We start from the raw sequence: 20,829 nt of genomic DNA, 5'->3' as shown, positions 1-20,829 counted from the left end.
AGCCAGTTTTGATTTATGCTGTTTAATGTTGATGATTGCGTTGTTTTACAAATGCACATGATTACATATGCTATTGCTTGTTTCTGCTTCTTCTTCACGCGTCTTTTGATCTGGACCCTAACAAACAACAGTGAAAACACGGAACGCCGGAAATTTCCGTCAATGGCAGAGAAGTGTTGTCTAACAAATGACGGAAGTTTCCGCCAATGGCGGGGAAAGAGTTAAAAATATGTTTTTGAAGAAAGTCTCTTTTGCTCACCAAGGTGTATTATTGTGAAATATTACATTTTAAAATAAATGTTTTCTACTGTAATCAATTAAACATCATTTTTTTGTAACATTATATGTCTTAACTGTTACCTTTGATCAATTTAATGCATCCATGCTTAATAAAAGTATTAATTTATTATTACAATTTTTAATGGCAGTGTGCCAGGGTTTCCACAAAAATACTAAACCGCAAATACAGTTTTCAACATTGATACTAAGCATATTATAATGATTTCCGAAGTATCGTGTGACATTGAAGACTTTTAAAATACATTCAAATAGAATACAGTATTAATGTTTTTCCTTTTTGATCAAATAAATGTAGCCATGGTGAGCATAATAGTCTTCTTTCAAAAAAAAAGTCTTCTTTATTTCAAACGTTTGACCGATAATGTATATTATTATAATATAGCAGAGAGGACACACAATTATTTTAATTCACCTTTTAAGACAAACTTTCATCCTAGACGTGGAACATTGTACATTCAAGTTCGAATTTATCAAATGTAATTTCTTAAATCCTTTCTCCTAGAACAACAAATTTAGGAATGCAATGTTTAAAATAATAATAATTTAACAAACAATGAACAATTTTCTTCTGATGTGTTTCATGAATGAGGCTCAATGTCCCTATCAGTACAAGTAGAACATTCATTATCCGCCTACATTTGTAGCCATAAAGTAACCACAGCGAAATGCCCTGCCAAACAGCTGAGCACTGTTGTTTTTGCCAACATACTGACCTCTGCGCCAAAGGCTCCACGGAAAGTCTAAACACATATCATAGGAAGTCTTTCCCTCGAGCACTTAAAGCACTTTACACTCAAAATCCGGTGCATTTTTAAATATTTACATAATACATTTCACCAAAGAAAGAAAGTACGAAAGAAAGAAACAGGGTGTTTAATCTCCCCTTACTCTCCTTATATCAACACAAAATGGCATTTCGAATCCATTTTACTTCCATAATGCAACATATTTCAGCATGAAACAGGATACTGAATAAAATCAAAACTAGGATGGGAATTTTTTTGTCTCATCTGAAACTTATTCATTAACTTACATATTTTTAAGAAGCTTGAAACAAATCATGAGGTCCTTTTGGTCGATATACCGACACCGATTTCTCTTCATGTCAGGTTACACCTTCCCGTCTACAGTAATTTAAGTTAAGGTCTAGTTATTGGCTTCACTCACTACTGAGAATGAATCCCATTTCCTTGGGGCGCTTTGTTTTGTGTGAAAAGTGTCTCAGAGACACAACATCTCCATCGTTGATAGACATTTGTGTTGTTTACATATTCATTTATTTGAAAGGTGAAAATTTTGTTGGGTAAACACTGCAAATTTCCTATTGATGGTTCGCAGCTGTCTTAATCGGTCAACTTTGTGTTACAGAGATGAATGAGTAACATAATCCAAACATTTCACAGTGAATAAGGCTTGTATTTAAAAATATAAACTGTAAACACTGATTAAACTGACAGGTTGCTATTAAAACAACCAAAAAAAAGAGTCTTTGCAACACTTGTTTACTCATGCAGAGACTGCTTTGAGTTCTTCAGGACTTTATCTTCAAAAGACTTGTTGTTTATTGTTTTGCCTGACTCACCCGCTTCTCTGGAAATCTGCATGAAGGCCTCGACTCCTTTCTCGCCGTAGCTTCCCTCCGAGGCAACCGTAGACACGTAGTTCCATCCCATCGATTTCACTATATCCACCATGGCCTGGGCCTGGAAGGAGTCGGGAGGCACGACGCGAGAGAAGAAATCGTACCGGCGGTCGTCGCTCAGTTCTGGAGCGGTGGAGGCGTAGCTGATCTGCGGAATCTGAAACCAGATGAAAAGACAGTGGTTAGATTTGCGGTCGCTGCGGTTGGAAAGCTCCTATAATGGAAAATGACAGAGTGTTCCCCGTCATGATTCCGTATTGAATGTCAATTACTCAAACTTTCACAAGCAATCGTATCTGCCGTCTGTCTCTTTGACGTGGTCATAATATGAATGTGGGTCTGCAGCGGGTTCTTGCAATGAATCTTATATGAAATGAAAATTGAGACAAGGCTGCACTGACTTTGAAACTCTCTCAATTGCATAAGGGGGGCACCTTACTTCATTTTAAGGTCATGTTCCCCATGAATGTACTTGTGTACTAGGTAGTAACCCTGAACCTACACCTAAACTTAAAAGGAACCCATGTAGTTACCTTATATTAACCAGTACTTTCTTAGGTAAGTGTACATGTAAGTGCATGTGTTCCTTTTAAGTTTAGGTGTAGGTCCAGGGTTAGTACCTAGTACACAAGTACATTCATGGGGAACATGACTTTGAAACTCTCTCAATAGCATAAGGGGGGCACCTTACTTCATTTTAAGGTCATGTTCCCCATGAATGTACTTGTGTACTAGGTACTAACCCTGAACCTACACCTAAACTTAAAAGGAACCCATGTAGTTACCTTATATTAACCAGTACTTTCTTAGGTAAGTGTACACGTAAGTGCATGTACTGCAAAATAAAGTGCAACCAAACTTCCAGCTTTCCGTACATTCACTATTATATGGTAGGGGGCGCTATGACACATTTTCAGAAAGAGTACTGAACCTCCTGATCAAAACACAGGCAAAAAAGGTAAAAGGTACATGTAAAATAATGCGATCATCATCAATAAGCAGCATTTAAATCAAAACTGCACAATGTCACTAAATGAAATGTCGACCCATGACGAACTATAGGACTGTGAAGCTTTGGAGGTGTTGATGGACTCGATTTACTACATCTATGTTTTGATCATGGCTTTAGAGCAAATAGGTCAACCTCAATGGCAGTGATGGAGATGGTGGAAGAGATTTCCACTTCAATGGAAAAAAAATGAATATACTGTGGGGGTGTTCCTGGATTTAAAAAAAAGCTTTTGACACTATTGATCATGGTCTATTAATGAAGAAACTGGAAAGATATAGTATAAGAGGCAAAGCCTATTTTTGGTTAAAAAGTTACCTTGATGAGAGATATCAATTTGTACAAATAAATGATGTTAGATCAGATTTAATGAAAGTCACTTGTGGAGTTCCACAGGGTTCGGTGTTGGGTCCCTTAATGTTTGTCCTGTATATAAATGATATTTGTAAAGTGTCGAAAATATAAAAAATGATTTTGTTTGCGGATGACACAAAATTATATTGTTCAGGGAAAAATTTGGAACAGCTTCTGAATACAGTGGAAATTGAACTGATGATCTTTAAAAAATGGTTGGATGATAATAGATTGTCACTGAATTTAAGTAAAACAAAGTTCATAATATTTGGTAATCAAAAAAGCAATAAAGTTAAAATTAGGATTAACAATGAGGAAATAGATAGAGTATATGAAAATAAATGTCTAGGCGTTATAATAGATCATAAATTATGCTGGAAACCACATATTAATCATGTAAAAAGAAAAATGTCACAATCCATTGCAATATTACATAAAACTAAACATATCCTGAATGAAAACTCATTATATATTTTGTATTGTGCGCTCATAGTTCCATCCATGACCTATTGTGTGGAGGTTTGGGGGCATACATATAAAACCAATTTAAATCCAATATATATGTTACAAAAAATAGCAATAAGGATTATAAAACACGTTGACTATTATGAACCAACAAAACAATTGTTTAGTAATTTAAATGCTTTAAAATTTGTTGATTTAGTTAATTTCTATACTGTACAGACAATGTATAAGGTCTATAATAATTTGCTTCCAAACTGTATCCAGAGACTGTTTGAAATAAGAGAAAGTCAGTATAAACAAAGAGGAATGCATATGTTTAAAAAAATAAGGGCAAGAACTAATATAAAAAATAGATGCATAACTGTCAAAGGGGTTAATCTATGGAACAATTTGCACAATGATTTAAAATTGTGTAATTCACTTAGTAAATTCAAGAAAATGTTTAAAAATAAGGTGGTAAATAATTATTTAATTCAATGTGTATGAAAATAAAAATGTTTCCCCTTATGTACATATTATACTAGTATCTGAAATGTGTACTTCGATGTTTTTTTTTTTGTTTTGTTTTTTCTTCTCTTTTCTTTTCTTTTCTTTTCTTTTCTTTTCTTTTCTTTTCTTTTCTTTTCTCTTGTCTTGTATTAATTAATACCTGTGGAAAAAAGTGACGTTCATTTGATTGATAATTATGTATAAAGGGTAGGCTTAATAAGCAGAGGCTTCAGCCAACACCTTTTTCGGTTATTATGTATACACTCTAAAAAATGCTGGGTTATTTAATCTACCCAACCGCTGGGTTATGAAATGTTTGACCCATTATGGGTTATTTATATGGAATTTGGGTCATTTTGTTCAACTCATGCGTTGAGTCAAAATCCATCAACCCAACATATATATCGTTTGACCCAGCAAGTGGGTTGATTGTGCTTCGAACATCATCAGCAGAGTCCACACACCGAGCGCTCGTCACAGCAGAGAACCTGACTGGTCATCCAGCGAGGCAAATAAATAATAAAAGGTATGTGTGCACTACACTGTCAGAAAAAAAGGTACTGTGCAGGTATAATTTTGTTCCTATGGGTACAAAATATATAACTGTACCTTTAAAGGTCCACAATTGGTCCCTAGTGTACAATTATGTACCCAAAACGGCTTATAAAGGTAGGCCTACAACATTTTAGGTTTAGATGTAAAAGGTCCATTTTTGTACCTTTTGAAATGTTTTTTTTTACACCACCATATTAAGTTGTTTTTTTTATGTTAAAAATATAACTTGTAGGCCAGGCTACATACAATTATATGTATTTTTTTTATCCCCATCACTTCATGTCTGTAAAATACGACACATGTTATTTCCAAACCTGTTAATTAATTTATTACATGAATTATTTTTAATAATTGGTAATATTTGTTGTAATGTAGGCCTAGTATTCATTTTTGGTTTATATTTTTTTTATCAAATTAATTCACTTTTGAATGTTGCATCAAAAACAGAGTGATTGATGCTGAATTATATTAGGAATACAGTAAAATCGGCAGTGTAAAAATTGCAGTGTTAAAGGTTATTAATTCCCAAAGAGTTAAATTAACAATCAACAATGTTAAAAAACACTCCTCTTCAGTGTAGTTACAAGTGTAATTTTATTTTTTAAATAAAAAAAACGCGCCGAATTGTATTGACTCCGCCCCTCGCTGACTGCTGCCTCGAAAGACGACGACGCCATTTTATCTTCATGCGACCGAGACGGTAGGTTGAATTGCTTTTTTCTTTCTAAAATAAAAAAGTAAATACACTTGTTAACATTTTTGGTAAAATATGGTGGTGAACACATTTAGAAATGATAAACTGCGCGTTTTTGGCAGGATTTAAGGAAGCTCGTCAAGTTCATGAGATGCAGAGATGTAACGTTACAGAAGAATGTGAAGGTTTCTCATGACGATTTGATTTCCTGGATGAAGGTGATTTAACGTTTAAAATACATTTGTATTAGAAATTATATTTGTATTACAAATATATGTTTAGCTCATTTCATTTTGGTTTGTTGACAGCCTTCATGAAAGCCTTCCCGCCTCAGTCGCGCCGAGGCCTCAAACGGTCTTTCGACAAGCCTGGTTGATGAGGAGGTCTGAAACAGCAGCTGCATTTGGGCTTCTTTTTTTCTGCGTAGATGAGAGAATTCTTCAAATGGTAAGTTTATATTCGTTTTGTGTGTATAAAAGTGGCTGTGTTATACATGAACGCGTTAACAATTCCGTTTTTGTGAGGCATGCGCATTATTAACAGCTGTAAATTAGCGCAGTGCAAACAACAAATGCACTTTTTTGTAGACTGAGGTGGGGGAGGGTTTAAAAACGTTTTATTCGCCCTGTTTAAGTGAGAATTGCATATCTGTATGTTTGTTCTTAGCACTGAATATCATGTCGTCATATCTGCTCAAGACACAAACATACTAACTTACCATCAAGTTTTTTTTTTTTTTCAAACATTGTGAAAGTGCATTAAAGCTAACCTGTAAATTCATCTGTCTTCCAATTCAAGTTTACAGGTAACATTTGCGTATGTACTGGCAGAGAATACAGGTACTTTAGCTTGAAATCAGTCTTTATCAATTCATACTGCATGTTATTTTGGGATAAATTATGTCCTAACTATTTATCTGTCTGCATTTTATTAATATGAATCTGTATGTTCTGTTCACATTATAAATACCATTAATAAATTATGGGTAAAATAAATTCTAAATGCGTATTAAAATCAAGTTAAATTTAAGATGCCTTATTACTCATTTAACTTATATAAATGTATTCAATAATCAGATTAAATGCATATTTTGAATATAAATAATTTTACACCCATGCTTTATAGACAGCTCTCAGCATAATCGAAATTGAGGGTAATCACAATTATTTTTACCTTATTTACAGCCCCAATTTAAATGATTGCATTACTGAATTTTGGAAATATTAGCCTCAACTGACATATTTTTTTCAATAGATTTGGCCCAGAACCCTCAAGTGTCAAGTAAAGGAAGCTCCTCTCATGAGATTGCTACAGAAACCAAGCAACAGAAATGAATACGAAAGCAACAGAATGCTGAAGATGAATCCAGATTCGTGAGTGTCATTATATTTTATTCTATGTGCAGTACAAATTTTAATACATGACAAATGTAAACCTAACTGGGCAACCACACAATGCCTTTGTTCAGACCTGAAATGTACATGTGTCTTGGGTGATTGATGTATCTTGATTGTCATAATTCATGATGACGCATCAATCACTATGTCATTGTGTTAATTCAAGATGTTAAAGGGTTAGTTGACACACAAGTGTAAAATTGTTGTAATTTCTCACCCTCATGTCATTCCAAACCCGAAAAGACTTTTGTTCATCTTCGAAACTTAAATGAATATATCAAGAATACTCCACGCAACTACCACTTTGACGCTTCAAAAGGTTCATAAAGAGATCATAAAACGAACCCATATGAATTGAGCCGTTTAGTCCAAATTTTCTGAAGAAACCTGATTGCTTTGTGATGAATAGATTGAATTTAGACTTTTATTCACATATAAACATTAATCAACCAACATGAACAGAAGAAAAAGAAAATGTGGACTAAACTGCTTGGTTCATGGATTAGTTTTAAGATCTCTTTGTTAACTTTTTGAACCGTCAAAGTGGTAGTTGTGTAGCTGTCAATGGAAGGAAAGAAAGCTGTCAGATTTCATCAAAAATATCTTCATTTGTGTTTCAAAGACTAAAGAAAGTCTTGCGGGTTTGGAACGACATGAGGGTCAGTAAATTACTGAATAAATTTTTTTGGGTGAACTATCCCTTTAATAAAAGAATGTGGCCTAGACCTCATCAGAACAATCGAATCTCAATGCGTCTTGGGTGCGTTTACACCTGTACTTCGAGTTGTTCGCTTCTGCAAGATGAATGTTAATGCCAGGTGTGAACGGTGCTACTCTGCGAATACACAATCATCTGAACAGAATTGTTCCTGAGAGAGATATGGTTGTAATTATGCTATGTAACTGTTTGATTGTTTTTGTTTTGATTTTTGGTTAGAAGACCTCCGCTAAGTTCCTGGAAAGGCTTCTCCCAAGACCTTCAAGGACCTGATTGACTCTGCAGAATCTGCTGTGCAAGATGATGAAACTGATGATTCAGGTTAGACTATAGTTCAGAATAAGATTATCTATACGCGTTCATGCATGAATGCATTTTGCTGAAGTTGTCCCATGTTATTTAGAATGGGGCAGCGATCTTGCATCAATTCGTCTCCTGCAAGAGACCTGGAAAGATGTCCTCATATCAAGCTGAACAACACCTTGTCGTCTCCAAAAAGGTAAATTTGGACATTTTTGTCACACTGCCTATTGTCTGCCTCAAAATATTGCCATTTGTGTTGATTGTATTGTGGAAAACAAATATAAAGACGGCCAATTGGAGAGCTGACTTTGAGTGTTATTTTTGTCTTTGGCAGGGACCAGCATACAAGACCACCTTGACTGCATTGAAGAGACCACACAGCATACCTGCTCGCGGCCGGTGATGCTGATATGGCAATAAACTCAAATACTACTTCCTGGTCGCTGATGGGACAAAGAGGAACTGCATTCACGAATGCTACAACTGTCGACAAGTAGTTTTCTGCAATCTTGTTCAAATCTACCTGTCATATTTGTTCATGTCTAGGCAAATTAACATGATTTTATGTTTTTTATTGACTTTTTTTCTTTTTCTTGCAACTCCTCATGAATGTGATAATTTGACCTTTACACATCTGGCATATGTTATCAAGGAGCCACTTTGCCTATTTGTTAAATAAACTTTGGATTTATACATCTGTCTGAAGACTCTTTTATGTCTGATCTTGTACATTAACACTATCTAATAGTGTAAATAGTTTTTTACTGTGAATGTTCTAGGTTTGTAGTTTAACAGTTTTAAATGGGTAGTCAATTGCAATTTATTTTCTAAATTGTACTGTAATGTGTTAGACTTAATCTGGCATATGGGTTAATTTTACCCACCATAATATGTAGTTGAATCAACCCATGATTGTAATTAATTTGACCCAGCATTTGGGTACACTATATAACTAATATGTAGTTAAATCAACCCATAATTGTAATTAATTTGACCCAGCATTTGGGTACACTATATAACTAATATGTAGTTAAATCAACCCATAATTGTAATTAGTTTTACCCAGCATTTAGGTAGAATATTTAACTCAACTGGTGGGTTAAATATGACCGACCCATCTTTCTGGGTCAAATTAACTACTGCTGGTCTGGTGCAATATTGCTCCAGCGGTTGGGTTATAAAACAACCCAAGTTGGGTTAATTTTAACCCATCATTTTTAAGAGTGTAGCTTTATTTTATTTTTTTGAAAAGTGCTTATCTGTGAGGACCAAAATAAAAATCTTATGTTATGTTATGTTATGTTATGTTATCATGTTATGTTATCATCGTTCTGAATCCAAATAAAACATGGTTTGTTTGTTTTTTAAGTAGAAGGTCTGGGCTTTCTTATATATTGCATATTCATACAAGAAAATATTCTGGGGGCCATAAAGGTTTTGTAAAAATGGTCAAAAACGCTGGCGGTGACTGGCATCTTTTTAAAAGAAATGCTGGCAGGGAAAGAGTTAATGTGGCTTTACAGGCATAACAATGTTGGCTGTTTGATAAATTCTGATTCTTCCTACTGAAAAAAACAACAGAATATACTTGAAGTATTTAACAGCACTTAATACAGATATTGTATTGATATTGTGTATTCAAAATATTGTATCTAAATGTATTTTTAGCTATATCACCCATCCCTAATCCTGCCTGACTGTATTGTATAGCAAGAAGACTCATCCACTGCAGTTTGGCATGTATATATATAAAAAAAATTGGAGTTTGGCAGATATCAGAAACAAACCGAAATAGACTTTCACTTCACCCACCAGCTGTCGGCGCAGGCCACAGCGACACATTTATCATCTTGGACAAGCTGCATAATATACTGATTGTTTTTTTGAGTTATGTAATGAAACAGCGAGTGCTGCATTTAAGTCGTTCACCTCAGAAGAGGTCATGCTGAGAATTTACACAAACACTAAACGGTCACTTAACACAGTTTGGCATAATATCACACAGATTCTACTCCTATGCCCTCATAATGTAAGGATCAAGGAGGACTTCAACTCTACAACTTGATGATTCAACCTCTCGAAATGATGAACTTCCTTCAGGAACAAAGCTTGTTATCAAGTTATGAAAATATCCTTGGCTGAGGCATCGGAACCCAGATAATCATCAATGAGGGCCAACAGCGTTCGGCCTATTTTTCAGTGTGTTCAATAACCACTTGCCTTGAGTCAAGTTTCAGTATTAAGAGGAACTGAATTTGTAAATGTCTTCCCACAATTTCAGATAAACTAATCTGCAGAAGCAAGCTTACAATATTCTGCATTATCCGCCAAAGTCCACACTTGTTTTCTATTCTCTGACAGATGTTTTGTCACGTCTTCTGCGTAAGAAGTCTAACACTTCACCGTTTTTTTAAAATATGGCTTATTCACCGTCTTTCCTATATTTAGATATGTGGGCAAATGCATTTTTGTCTCAGTGCATGCATTGTTTTAGTTTGGCAGGGTCGCCGCTAGCTTAGCTTAGCATAATGCATGGAATCATTTGTTGCCAGCTAGCATGTCCTGAGTAAAAGTGATCCACGTCTTCTGCGTAAGAAGTCTTGCACTTAAATTCTGACCAAATCCCAGTTATATCAAGGCACCACAATCACGCTTCATGCCCAGGCTTCATGTGACATTCTTGAGTAAACGCAGTAAAGTAACCTAGCTAGGCTAGTGAATATAAAGAAAACCGTATGTCCTTTTCAAGACAAATACGATAGACTTTATTTCGATGGTACTATGGTATTAGTCGATGGTACACAAAACCACTTTTTCAACCTGCCACTGGTGGATGATTTAAGAAAACTGACTGGCCATGAATAATCATTACCACTCCATGAAATTGTACTAAAAATGGACTTTGCAAATATTCAGTCAAGTCGGGCGATAAGCTAGTTCCTAGTAAAACACAATCTTAAAGGTCACTGACCCAGTAGCCATCTAAGAAATTCAACATTTCCTTTGAAAACTTCAAAATGAGTTTGACTCAACTTGTGCTCAGGGTTTTCTTTGCAATTATCTTCGTGCCTTTCCTCCATTTGACACAGGTCTGGGATTACTTGATCTCTGACCAAGTTGGGCCAAATGGATTCTTCTCAAAGTTAATTACCTCCTCTGAAGAGGGCTTCTTGCACATCAGCAAGCAAAGTTAAGCAAAATGCTGTTTTATTTCAGTTAGCCTTTTGATCTCGCTTGATTTAATGGTGAGCTAAGCTCTTCCATTAAATAATTTGGTAAGCAGGAAAATAAGGGACAGAAACATGGAGATGGGCGTGAGAACTGTGTGCTTTTGAGAGAAAAACACTAGCATATGCAGCGGTGCATAAGGTTAATAAAGAACAGTAACGATCATGTTGCAAAGAAAACGGAAGCCCTTAATTATTGCATTGAAACAACTCTGTGCTGTATTGAAAAATGCTTTGTCCTAAAACTATTTTGCAAGCTGACAGTTTATTTGCTAATTCTTTCTCCTGGCACGCATTTATGTTGGCTCTCACAGCGTGAATGCAATTTTTGGAAATCTCAGAAACTTTTGGAAAGAAAAGACAGAACAAAGCATGTTTATGCAATGAATATTAAACTTTAATTATGTTATTGCAATGATGAAAGAAAATACAACGTGGAAAGGACAAGGATTTCTGGGAAAGAAGAGTAAAGAATGGGAGCTGAAAAAGTCATGAGGTTGGTTCAAACTTTTCTTGTCCGCGTCTTGTACTCAAGTCTCAAAAAGTTAGAGTTCATGCTAACTAGACCACAAATAGAATCTGTCATGTTTGATTAAAGTTACTGCCCAGTCAGGAACCCTAAGAGTTTCAATAAATATATATGATAGTATGCATTTGTCACAGTTCACCCTAGTCACCATCCTTTTCACTACACTCCCCAGCATCCATCCTGGTTCCCACATGCACGTCATTCCTCATCACACTCGCCTGCATCTCATCATCACCTCCCACTATAAATGCACTCATCTCACCGCAATTCCTTGTCCGACATTGTTCATTTCATGTATGTGGACTCTTCCCCTTGTACTCCAGCGTTCTCCCTGTCTTCAGCCTCTTCCTTTCCTCTGTGTCTCTGTCAAGATCTCCCTTTGGACTCCACCATCCTGCTCACCTCATCCCTGCACCTTTGTTGTTCAATAAATATCACTATTCACCACCCATCTGCATCGACCAGGAACAGCTTTATCTTGAGCATATTATAGGCATATACCCTCAATGCCGATTTCCTGCCGGTTCCGCCCTAAGCTGACGTCTTCGCTATGGCCGCCTGGGGGGCCGCCTGAAGGGCCGTCTCCGCCATGGCCGCCTGGAGGGCCTGCTCTGCCATGGTCACCTGAACCAGCTCTGTCATGGAGGGTACCTGCTCCATATGGGCCAAGCCCTTGTCAGCCTCCAGTAAATAAAATCCCCAAATATAATATTTTATTATTATTATTTATGTTGGTACATTGTTCAGGATTATATTGGGAACACTTTTTGTTAAACTGTTTACTTAAGTAGGCTATACAGTATGTCTACCAGTTGTAAAGGTGTGTGAGTTTTATAATTTTAATTTGCACTGCAAAGAGTTTATGTATATTTTTTTTATTACGATTTTTTTTTATTTTGGTACATTTCCTAAGAAGCATAATTTATTTTTAGACTTTATTTATTTGTTGGCTAGTTGTGGTCCTTGCAATAAATATGAAACGTTCTAAACCATCTATTGTGTTTAGTTGTTCCTCTATAGTAATGATAATATTTTAATATTTAAGTTAATATGTGTCTCTCACATTGTCCCACAGCAACATTAAAATAGTGTAGATTAGTCTAGATTAGTAGATTAGTACAAATAATGTTTTATAATAATAATAATAATAATAATAATAATGTGTTCTATTTAGTGTCCATTTCATTCATTTAACAATATTTTGGGTATCTAAGTTATTTCACATATTTAAACATTTTTTTTAAAGTAACGCAATAATTACTTTCCCTCATAATTAGTTACTTTTGTAATGATGTCACTCAGTTACTAACTTTTTGTGAGAAGTAACTAGTAACTACTTTTTTAAAGTAACTTACCACAAGCACTTCAAAAAATGTGTCTTACATTTAGTACATTTGTCTGACTTACATTCCCAATAAAATATCCAAAAATCATTAAAACAAGATCAATGTAACACTAAATAAAATAATAAAATTTGTTTTAAGAGAATGTGTCTTAAAATAAATGGGGAAAATGCTGCTGTACACTCGTATTAAAGTATACACAATTAAAAATCATATTTCTACAATTCCAGACATAGAAATTCCATAGAAAAATAAAAATGTGAAAGTTGTGAAATGTATAGGTTAAAAGAAAAGGGGAACCTTTAGTAAGCCTGTGTTTACCAAAAAGTGTTAATTCCTCTCAGCCATCCTGAAAAACTTCATTTCATGAGACCAACACACAAACAATTTCTTAATTATATTTTCTTAAAAGGTAATGATACAATCCACAACTTTCCATTCCACAGAGTTACCTCTTCATTTAATTATAAAGTTGCATAGTTTAAAAAAGTATGAGTCATTCAGAAATTGAATATGTATTACTGTTGTTGTTTGTTTCATGAAAGACATTTTTGCACTACCATCACCAGCTAAAACAATTACAGTTTGCCTCTTTCAACTAAAGTTCGAGTCCTGAAGCAAGAACTCGTCATTTAAACTGTTTCTATTCAAAGATGGTTTCCTTTGCCTGCAGCAAGCTTTGACTATCTGCTCAAAGAGTCAGAAGGAACAGATCTCGTAGCCCCCAAACAGGACATATCAGAGATTGGCTTGAGGTGAGGCCTAGAGCTTTCAAAAGCTAAAACCCTTCTCTTTCCTCCATCTTTCTTTCACACTCTCTCACAGACACACAAATAATATCAAGGCTCTGGATCGTAGCCTTAGCCCTTGTAAGCTGTCAACTGCGTATTTATGTGTCTGTGCAGATGACAGGAAGGGCCGTGATGAACATTGTTCGGCTTAGGGATGGCGCCCCATTATCGGACTCCATTATCTTGTCTATCAGGGTGACTGATCTGAAGGTGGCTGCTACAGTGTCCCAGCAATCCAGAGGGCCTGTCTTGTGTCAAGTCAGGAGGTGTAAGAATAAGGTGTCCTGTTGGGCCATCCGTCAGGTGAAGGTGTCTTTTATTCAACCCCACAAACAGATCTCGAAGAATTTTGTGGCATGTGGTGGCCTTCTCATTCTGAGGTGATTACTGGAGTCACAGAAACAATTGGCGCCTAAAATGGGATGATCAGTGTGACGACCAGATCATTCTGAGACTGAGAAACTTAAAATCGTTTAATCAATGCATTTTGCTTGGTTGGATCCCTCCAGAATAAGAAACGAAAGAAAACAAAAAAACACTTTTTAAGTATCGGACAGTCTGAGGGGTTTGATTAAAAATCAAACCCCTCCGAAATAACTCAATCCATGAATAAAAGGTACTCTGCTATCTGTATTTGAAGAACCATATTGAGTGGAGCTTCTTCAAATAAATGTCTGGACCAAGCCACTAGAAGTAAGGCAGCATATCTGTTTACAGCATACGTTTCATTTATTTATTTAGTATTGCTATCATTTTTATCTAAAGCTTCCTTGTGAGCTGGTAAACACCTCTCGAGGGTTGTCACTCATCCAACCACATTTCTTCATAAGTCAACATTTGGCGAGCAAAACAACCTGAAGGGTTTTTGTCACCTGCCAGTGCTCAATACGGTCATGACCCTGGAGTCGTCTGCCTGGGCCAAAGACAGATGAGTTTCAGGATAATAGATCCGCCTTATGACCACTAGGGGTAATTTTTTGCATCCACTCGAAAGGTCAGGTGCGTTGACAGGACTCATAAAAAGAAACAGATGAGGTATTTGACAATGGGCTGACCCCGCATTGATCGGAGGTGGAGTTGTCTCTACATGAGTGAAATGGAGAATCACTGCGGGCCGAGGCTACAGCATTGGACGTGTGACATGTTAGATGACATTTCCAGTGACATTTTCTCCACCTCCATTTTCCACCTAACACAAGCAGAACTGGTGACATTAACTTTTATGGTGGTTGAGAAGTAGCACCATTAGAAGGGTGAATTTCTAACTGGAGAGAGATGTCATTCCAAACTTGTGACTTTCTTTTTTCCCGGTGAAGTTTTGACAAATGTTCACGCTGCTCATTACCATTCAACAAACGGAAATAGTCACCAGGGACTGGATGAATACAGTCCAGAACAGAACAGATCAGAATTTAAGCCATTATTCACTGAACAACTTTGTTTTGTTGCATAACTGAACCTAGTGCAAAATACTTTCACTGTATGCATGGTAAAGAGTAACATGAAAATTCTTCAAAACTTCTTCATTTGTATTGAGTGAAAGAAAGTCATACATACTTGAAGCTGACAAACAGGCCCTGCCGAAAGCCAGGGATTACCTGCACACGCCTGAACTTTAATCGCAGGTCTCTGCATTCCCAAGCCAGCTCAATCATTGACCCTTAATTTGAAGGGCTAGATAAATCAAAGAGAAATGCTTGGGCTTCTAAAAGCTAGTGGAAAAGAACACAGCCTTGACAATCATGTAACGCAGCTGTGCCTCATGACTCAGGTCTCTGACAAATGTCTATGTCAACAAATCTAGAATTACAAAACGAATGTAACGACCATGCCACATGCTGGCATCTCTAATGTTCTAATATGTGACACAAGGACCCCGAATAAGTCAAGCTCCGGAAATCAAATTAAAATGCAGCGAGTGCCATTGATGTGAAGTTCATTTGCCTGGTTCTTAGCAGCGGTGGATTTTAATCACTCTGACCCACTGCATGGAGATGCAGTAAATCACTGATTTCATTACAAGTGCCCATTCTTCCACGCCCGCTGCTGATTGTCAGCTGAAAGAAAACCAGCACGGTTTCAATTCCTTGACACGGTTTATACGGCATGGACAATAGCGCGTGGCATTCCCTGGGGTGAAGTAGAGGGGAGCAAAACATCATAATGTCAATAATCACTACAGTGAAAATAATTTAGCTGAAGAATGCTTAGAGCGCAGGCATTCGGTCGGTGCTCTAGAAGACCTAAAGAATTTATTTCCCTCCTTTGTTAATGTTGAAGTTGTTGCACTAACTCTCTTACAGGGAGTTAATCCTACCAAGCGCACTCAAATGGCATAATTCATCACACGTGAGTCTACTGTCATGGAGTAGATTATTCCTGCTTAATCAGGTGGTTTTAATTTGTCGGTTCTACATGTCTCGGGAAACGAGCGATGAGATCCGCAAGTAAATTTGCAAGAAATCGTCATTGTTAAACAGCATCCTAAAGATTTATCCTTTGTCTCACCAAATGAATGACTAAAAGAGTCTCTCACCCCCTACACGCCGTAATAAGGAGTCTATTGTGTATGTGGGTATTGAACGGTGCCGCAGGGGAAAAAAGCTTAACAATTAGGTCAACAAGAAAGGTATGAATCCTTTCACTAATTAAAGGCTGCACAGTACAATAGGCTCCTACTATGTATTTTTGTCAAGTAAGCTATATGCTCTAAGATATGTTAGTAGTTTTGCTAACTTCAACACAACTTGGACAGACTTAGCCTCCTCTCTGCAAAATCCTCCCTCTAAAGACATGGAAAATCCAACGTCAGCAAAACCTGAACGCTCAAAATGACTGACGGCTCAATGTCTTCTGATTGGCTGAACAATAGAGCCTAAAGAACAAACTCACTTTTGCTGTGTGCAGAGCCTAGGGCTGTCACCAAGACAGATTTGATTTCTCAAAACAACTATTTTTTCTGTGTTTTTTTTTGGCAGGTACAGTAGTATGGACATTTTATGCATGCTTTTCAATAAAACATTTGAATACCTTAGGTGTGCTTTTCCTTTCTTTTCAAAGTGAAGATACTACATTGGTTATTTAGTTTGAAGTTGTAAATAAACAATTATTTCTAGAGTATATTTAACAAGAAAAAACTATTTGAGACTTTCTTTAAAAGTGTTACTTGCCATTTATTTGTAATTATTTGTGATTTTTTTTTTTTTTTTTTTAGCAATTTCTGAATGACAATTGTTTAGTAAGTCAATCCTACATTTTTTTTTATTTTTTATTTTTATTCTCAGTGCACGGACTGACTGGATACTCTTAAATACAGCAGCCAGTTCTTGCATATTGTGACAAGTGGATCATGAAAAGCCTCAAGCCAGACTAGCCTACAAAACCTCAAACAACAGTTCACTCTCAAACATCAAAGATTCCCACTGCTAGAAACCAAAACCACATAAACCGAGCAAACTCCAGACACCATATCCTAATACCACTGCTGAGCCCTACACAAACACGCTCAGATCCCACTGCATGAGGAGATATATATATTTCCCTCTAAAACATGGTTTATTAGCTTACAGCATTTGTTTACGGCGAGCTGATACAATTTTCACACTACATCCTGGTATTAATTATGGACTTATTTTTCAATTAGGAAGCATAATTAGTCACAGTTCTTTGACACTTTAGCAAAACTGAGGATAATTGGAAATTGTTCATGGATGGGCGACAAATTATAAAATATTTTTGACACAATAACATTGAAGGAGACATGGAAACTGTCTTAAAAGTGTCTAGTGTAGATATTTTCTAACCACAAGAACAGAAAAGCCCCCATCCTTGTAGTGTATGTGGAAGCTAGCCAATAATAACATAGGTAATTTACATATATACAGCAAGTCTTAAAGATACATTAGCCGGATTAATTCCAGCAATTCCTACACCAGAAGTGGGATGCTCAGCTACTTAAACACTTCATTCTTTCCAGAAATACAATTATTTTTGCTCAAAATAAAGTTCACCCACTGTTCAATTGCTGAAGTACATCCTCAAACGCAGAGCTTTGACATTTCCAGTAGAAACAGCCTCAATCGCTGCGGCAAAATGGTTGCTTCCGGCACAGACACAAGTGTCAGAGAGAGAGAAAGAGCAGAAAACGGGCATGAAAAATTAAATTACAACTTTAGCGATGCTACAAACGGTGTCCCATTTAATAATATTAATGTAGAAAAATTATGAATAAGCATTAAGCCTTATGTTGTGTCCACGTGTGCAGATATAATAGCCGTTTTGTACTAAATGTATGCAACCTGGCACTTTAACAGTAATTGGCACCAAGTGGAGTATCTAAATCCCAAAGCTTTTAAAAACAGCACTGCCATTACAAACAACGGAGAACACGGCTTAAAATATCTCTTGCCGACTCCGTCAAAACTGAGATCCTGTCCTCTTCTGTTTGGCAGATGAGCACGGGTTTCTCTGTATTATATTGGCTGGGGATTTCAGGACCATGTAAATGACTCTATTTCTAGTTATTTCGCTTTGTTCCTTATTTTTGCTGTCTGTGAACCAGGGATGCAGTGTGGCTAAAAATAAGTCACCCATCCCATCATGCACACTCGTGCACACGCACGCTTTAACTACAAAGGCCCTGAAAACCCAAAGCACCAGACCCACAAACATCAGTGATGCAGTCGTTTGTGTACAGAGGTCTATGCTGGAATAAAGGCTTCTGGGATCCAGTAACTTCAACTGCAAGACTCACTACTTTACATTTTGTAGCGTCACAAATATGCTTTTTTAAACCCAACATAGGCTCATAGGGGTGAACAAAGGGCCTATATAGCTATTTTTGCAAAACTCAAAACACATTGTACAATTCAACTGAAGTTTCCAGCTGAAATGAACACTAGTGGCAGTAAAACACCATCAAATTCAATCCCTTAACACACAAATTATGATTACAGGGGCAGATTATCAATTAATAAAGATAATTTTCTCATGGTTCCTTGCACAATACTATGTTATGATCTCAAAACACTTTTACTATAATTCATCATTTGTAAACTAATATATTTAGACATAGTAAACTCGCTCGGTATAGCTCACCTAATACAGCATTGGACTTGCAATGAGTCGCGTGAAACATGACGATAAAAGTGCTAAACATATATATATAAAATAGAGCTAAAATGGCATGATTGCTTCAGCAAATGTGTTTTTAAATTATATTTTCTTTTGTTAACACTATCGGGTAGGTTTAGTGTATGTGGTATGATATTTGTGCCACTCACTGGACATTGTATTTCCAAACTGCTGTGATAAGTACAACAACCAAACTAATAAAACAGCCTGTTAAATGCGTCTCTATAGCACACAGTGTGTTTATCGTGCAATTTATACGCGAAAATTAGTTTTTACGTGCATATGATACGCAGTTTTCGCGTGCATTTGATATGCACTTCATTGCGTGTAATACACACACACACACACACCCTACACCATGTTCTCACGCAGTGAAAAATACATCACGGAGCAGAGAGGAGACTGACAACATACTAACAGTCAGGACAGACCAGGTTACTTTTGATATTAAACATATTAAACAAAGTCTTACCTTTCAAATTTGGTAATTTTGAAAAATTAATTTAAACAATAAATACCGTTTTGTGGCTCTTTAATGTGTCGTGACAGATCGCTGTAGAGCCGCAGTTAAAGCTGCTCGTGAACCGATCATCTCTTCCTTCTAGTTCATTTTAACACAGTCTCACCCCAAAACGTCACATACTGACGGGTCTTGACCATACGGCAACATACGACGAAAAGGGTACCCCTATAACGTCAATATGAGACGCAGACATAAGCGCACCAGCAGCGCCTCCTAGCGGTACCCTAACGCATACCTAAACCCAACCATACCCGAATCGTCACACATGGACGTTAAAGGGTACCCTTTTCGTCGTATGTTGCCGTATGGTCAAGACCCGTCAGTATGTGACGTTTTGGGGTGAGACTGTGTTAAAATAAACATGAATGAACATCAGAAGGAATGTTGTTTTAACCGCGGAAAGGCATCAGTACACTCCGATTCTCAAGTTCAAATCCTCCCATGTTAATCCACTAACTCTCCTGACTGCTTTGTCGGACAAAATGGCGGATGGTGAAGTATGATTGGTTAGATCACCTGTCAATCAAACTCCCTGCGAAGGGTAATCTAGGTTGAGAATGTAATTTCATGTTGACTTTCTCTAATTGTAGCAACCAGAGTTTGAATGTCCCACTCAGAGGAAAACACATTTCCAGTTTACTTTCTCATAGACTTTCCTCAGCACCAAAATCCCATCTAAATGCAGTGCAATCTGTCTCTTCAAACTGACTTGCATCTCTCCTGTGTGCTGTGACGATACCCTTCAGAGGGTCGCAAACAAATGAGTCTGAAGCTTCAATTCTGGGTTGATATTAGATGCCACACAATATCCACCAAAGGATATTTTGTTGTAATTAATTTGGGACAGAGAAGTGCGCCATTGAATTTGAGAGTCATTCCCTAGGGTAAGGAGACAGTGGAATTGGGAAAAGGCTGATGTGTCCATCTTTACCCTTCTGAGTGAAAAAAAAAATGCCTTTGGGCTCATGAGGACACCGACTGCAATACCTGAGCCTCATCTGGTGAGCGCAGAGTGGACAGCCAAACCTTTTACCCACAGGACAACTATGTAATTGGATCACGGTGTTGTAGGTTCTACTGTCATATTAAAGTGTGTAAGATTAAACATGTTACCACCTCTTCAAAGCCAGTATGAGCCTTGCAAGATCAGGCCAAGGAAAGGAACCACCCAAATAGTGTTTTGTAAGTCATGTATTAATTTGCCTTTTTACAATTAGTTTTATTATACAAAAGTGTTCAAGTCAATCAAAGTTGTTTATTGTACATTTACTGCGTACAAAGAAAATCGTACCTGAATTCCTCTTCACAGACTATAGACAAGGCAGTATTGCTATACACTGTAAAAAAGTGTATAAGA

At 36.7% G+C, this 20,829-nt stretch overlaps 1 protein-coding gene and 1 long non-coding RNA gene across 6 annotated transcripts in view; one reads left to right on the top strand and one right to left on the bottom strand.

Annotated features, from left to right (window-relative positions):
• Positions 1-20,829, bottom strand: part of grm7 (glutamate metabotropic receptor 7) — a 237,621-nt gene that overhangs the window by 152,044 nt on the left and 64,748 nt on the right. For all 4 annotated transcript variants that reach the window (XM_079593753.1, XM_079593754.1, XM_079593751.1 and 1 more), the window contains exon 2: positions 1,883-2,099. In XM_079593753.1, coding sequence (XP_079449879.1) covers positions 1,883-2,099 — 217 coding nt within the window. The remainder of the gene's footprint in view (positions 1-1,882; positions 2,100-20,829) is intronic.
• On the top strand, positions 4,982-8,619 carry LOC306988657. Of its 2 annotated transcripts, none has more exons than XR_013795474.1 (7): positions 4,982-5,514; positions 5,631-5,726; positions 5,817-5,955; positions 6,307-6,881; positions 7,846-7,944; positions 8,027-8,122; positions 8,261-8,619. It is a non-coding gene; the product is annotated as an uncharacterized lncRNA (long non-coding RNA). The 2 variants fall into 2 exon arrangements; XR_013795475.1 differs by having other exon boundaries at positions 5,163-5,514; positions 7,843-7,944.

This window comes from Phoxinus phoxinus, assembly GCF_949152265.1.
Source record: "Phoxinus phoxinus genome assembly, chromosome: 20".
Lineage (NCBI taxonomy): Eukaryota > Metazoa > Chordata > Actinopteri > Cypriniformes > Leuciscidae > Phoxinus > Phoxinus phoxinus.
The sequence above is the reverse complement of the archived record's forward strand: the minus strand, read 5'-3'. Positions and strand labels throughout refer to the sequence as shown.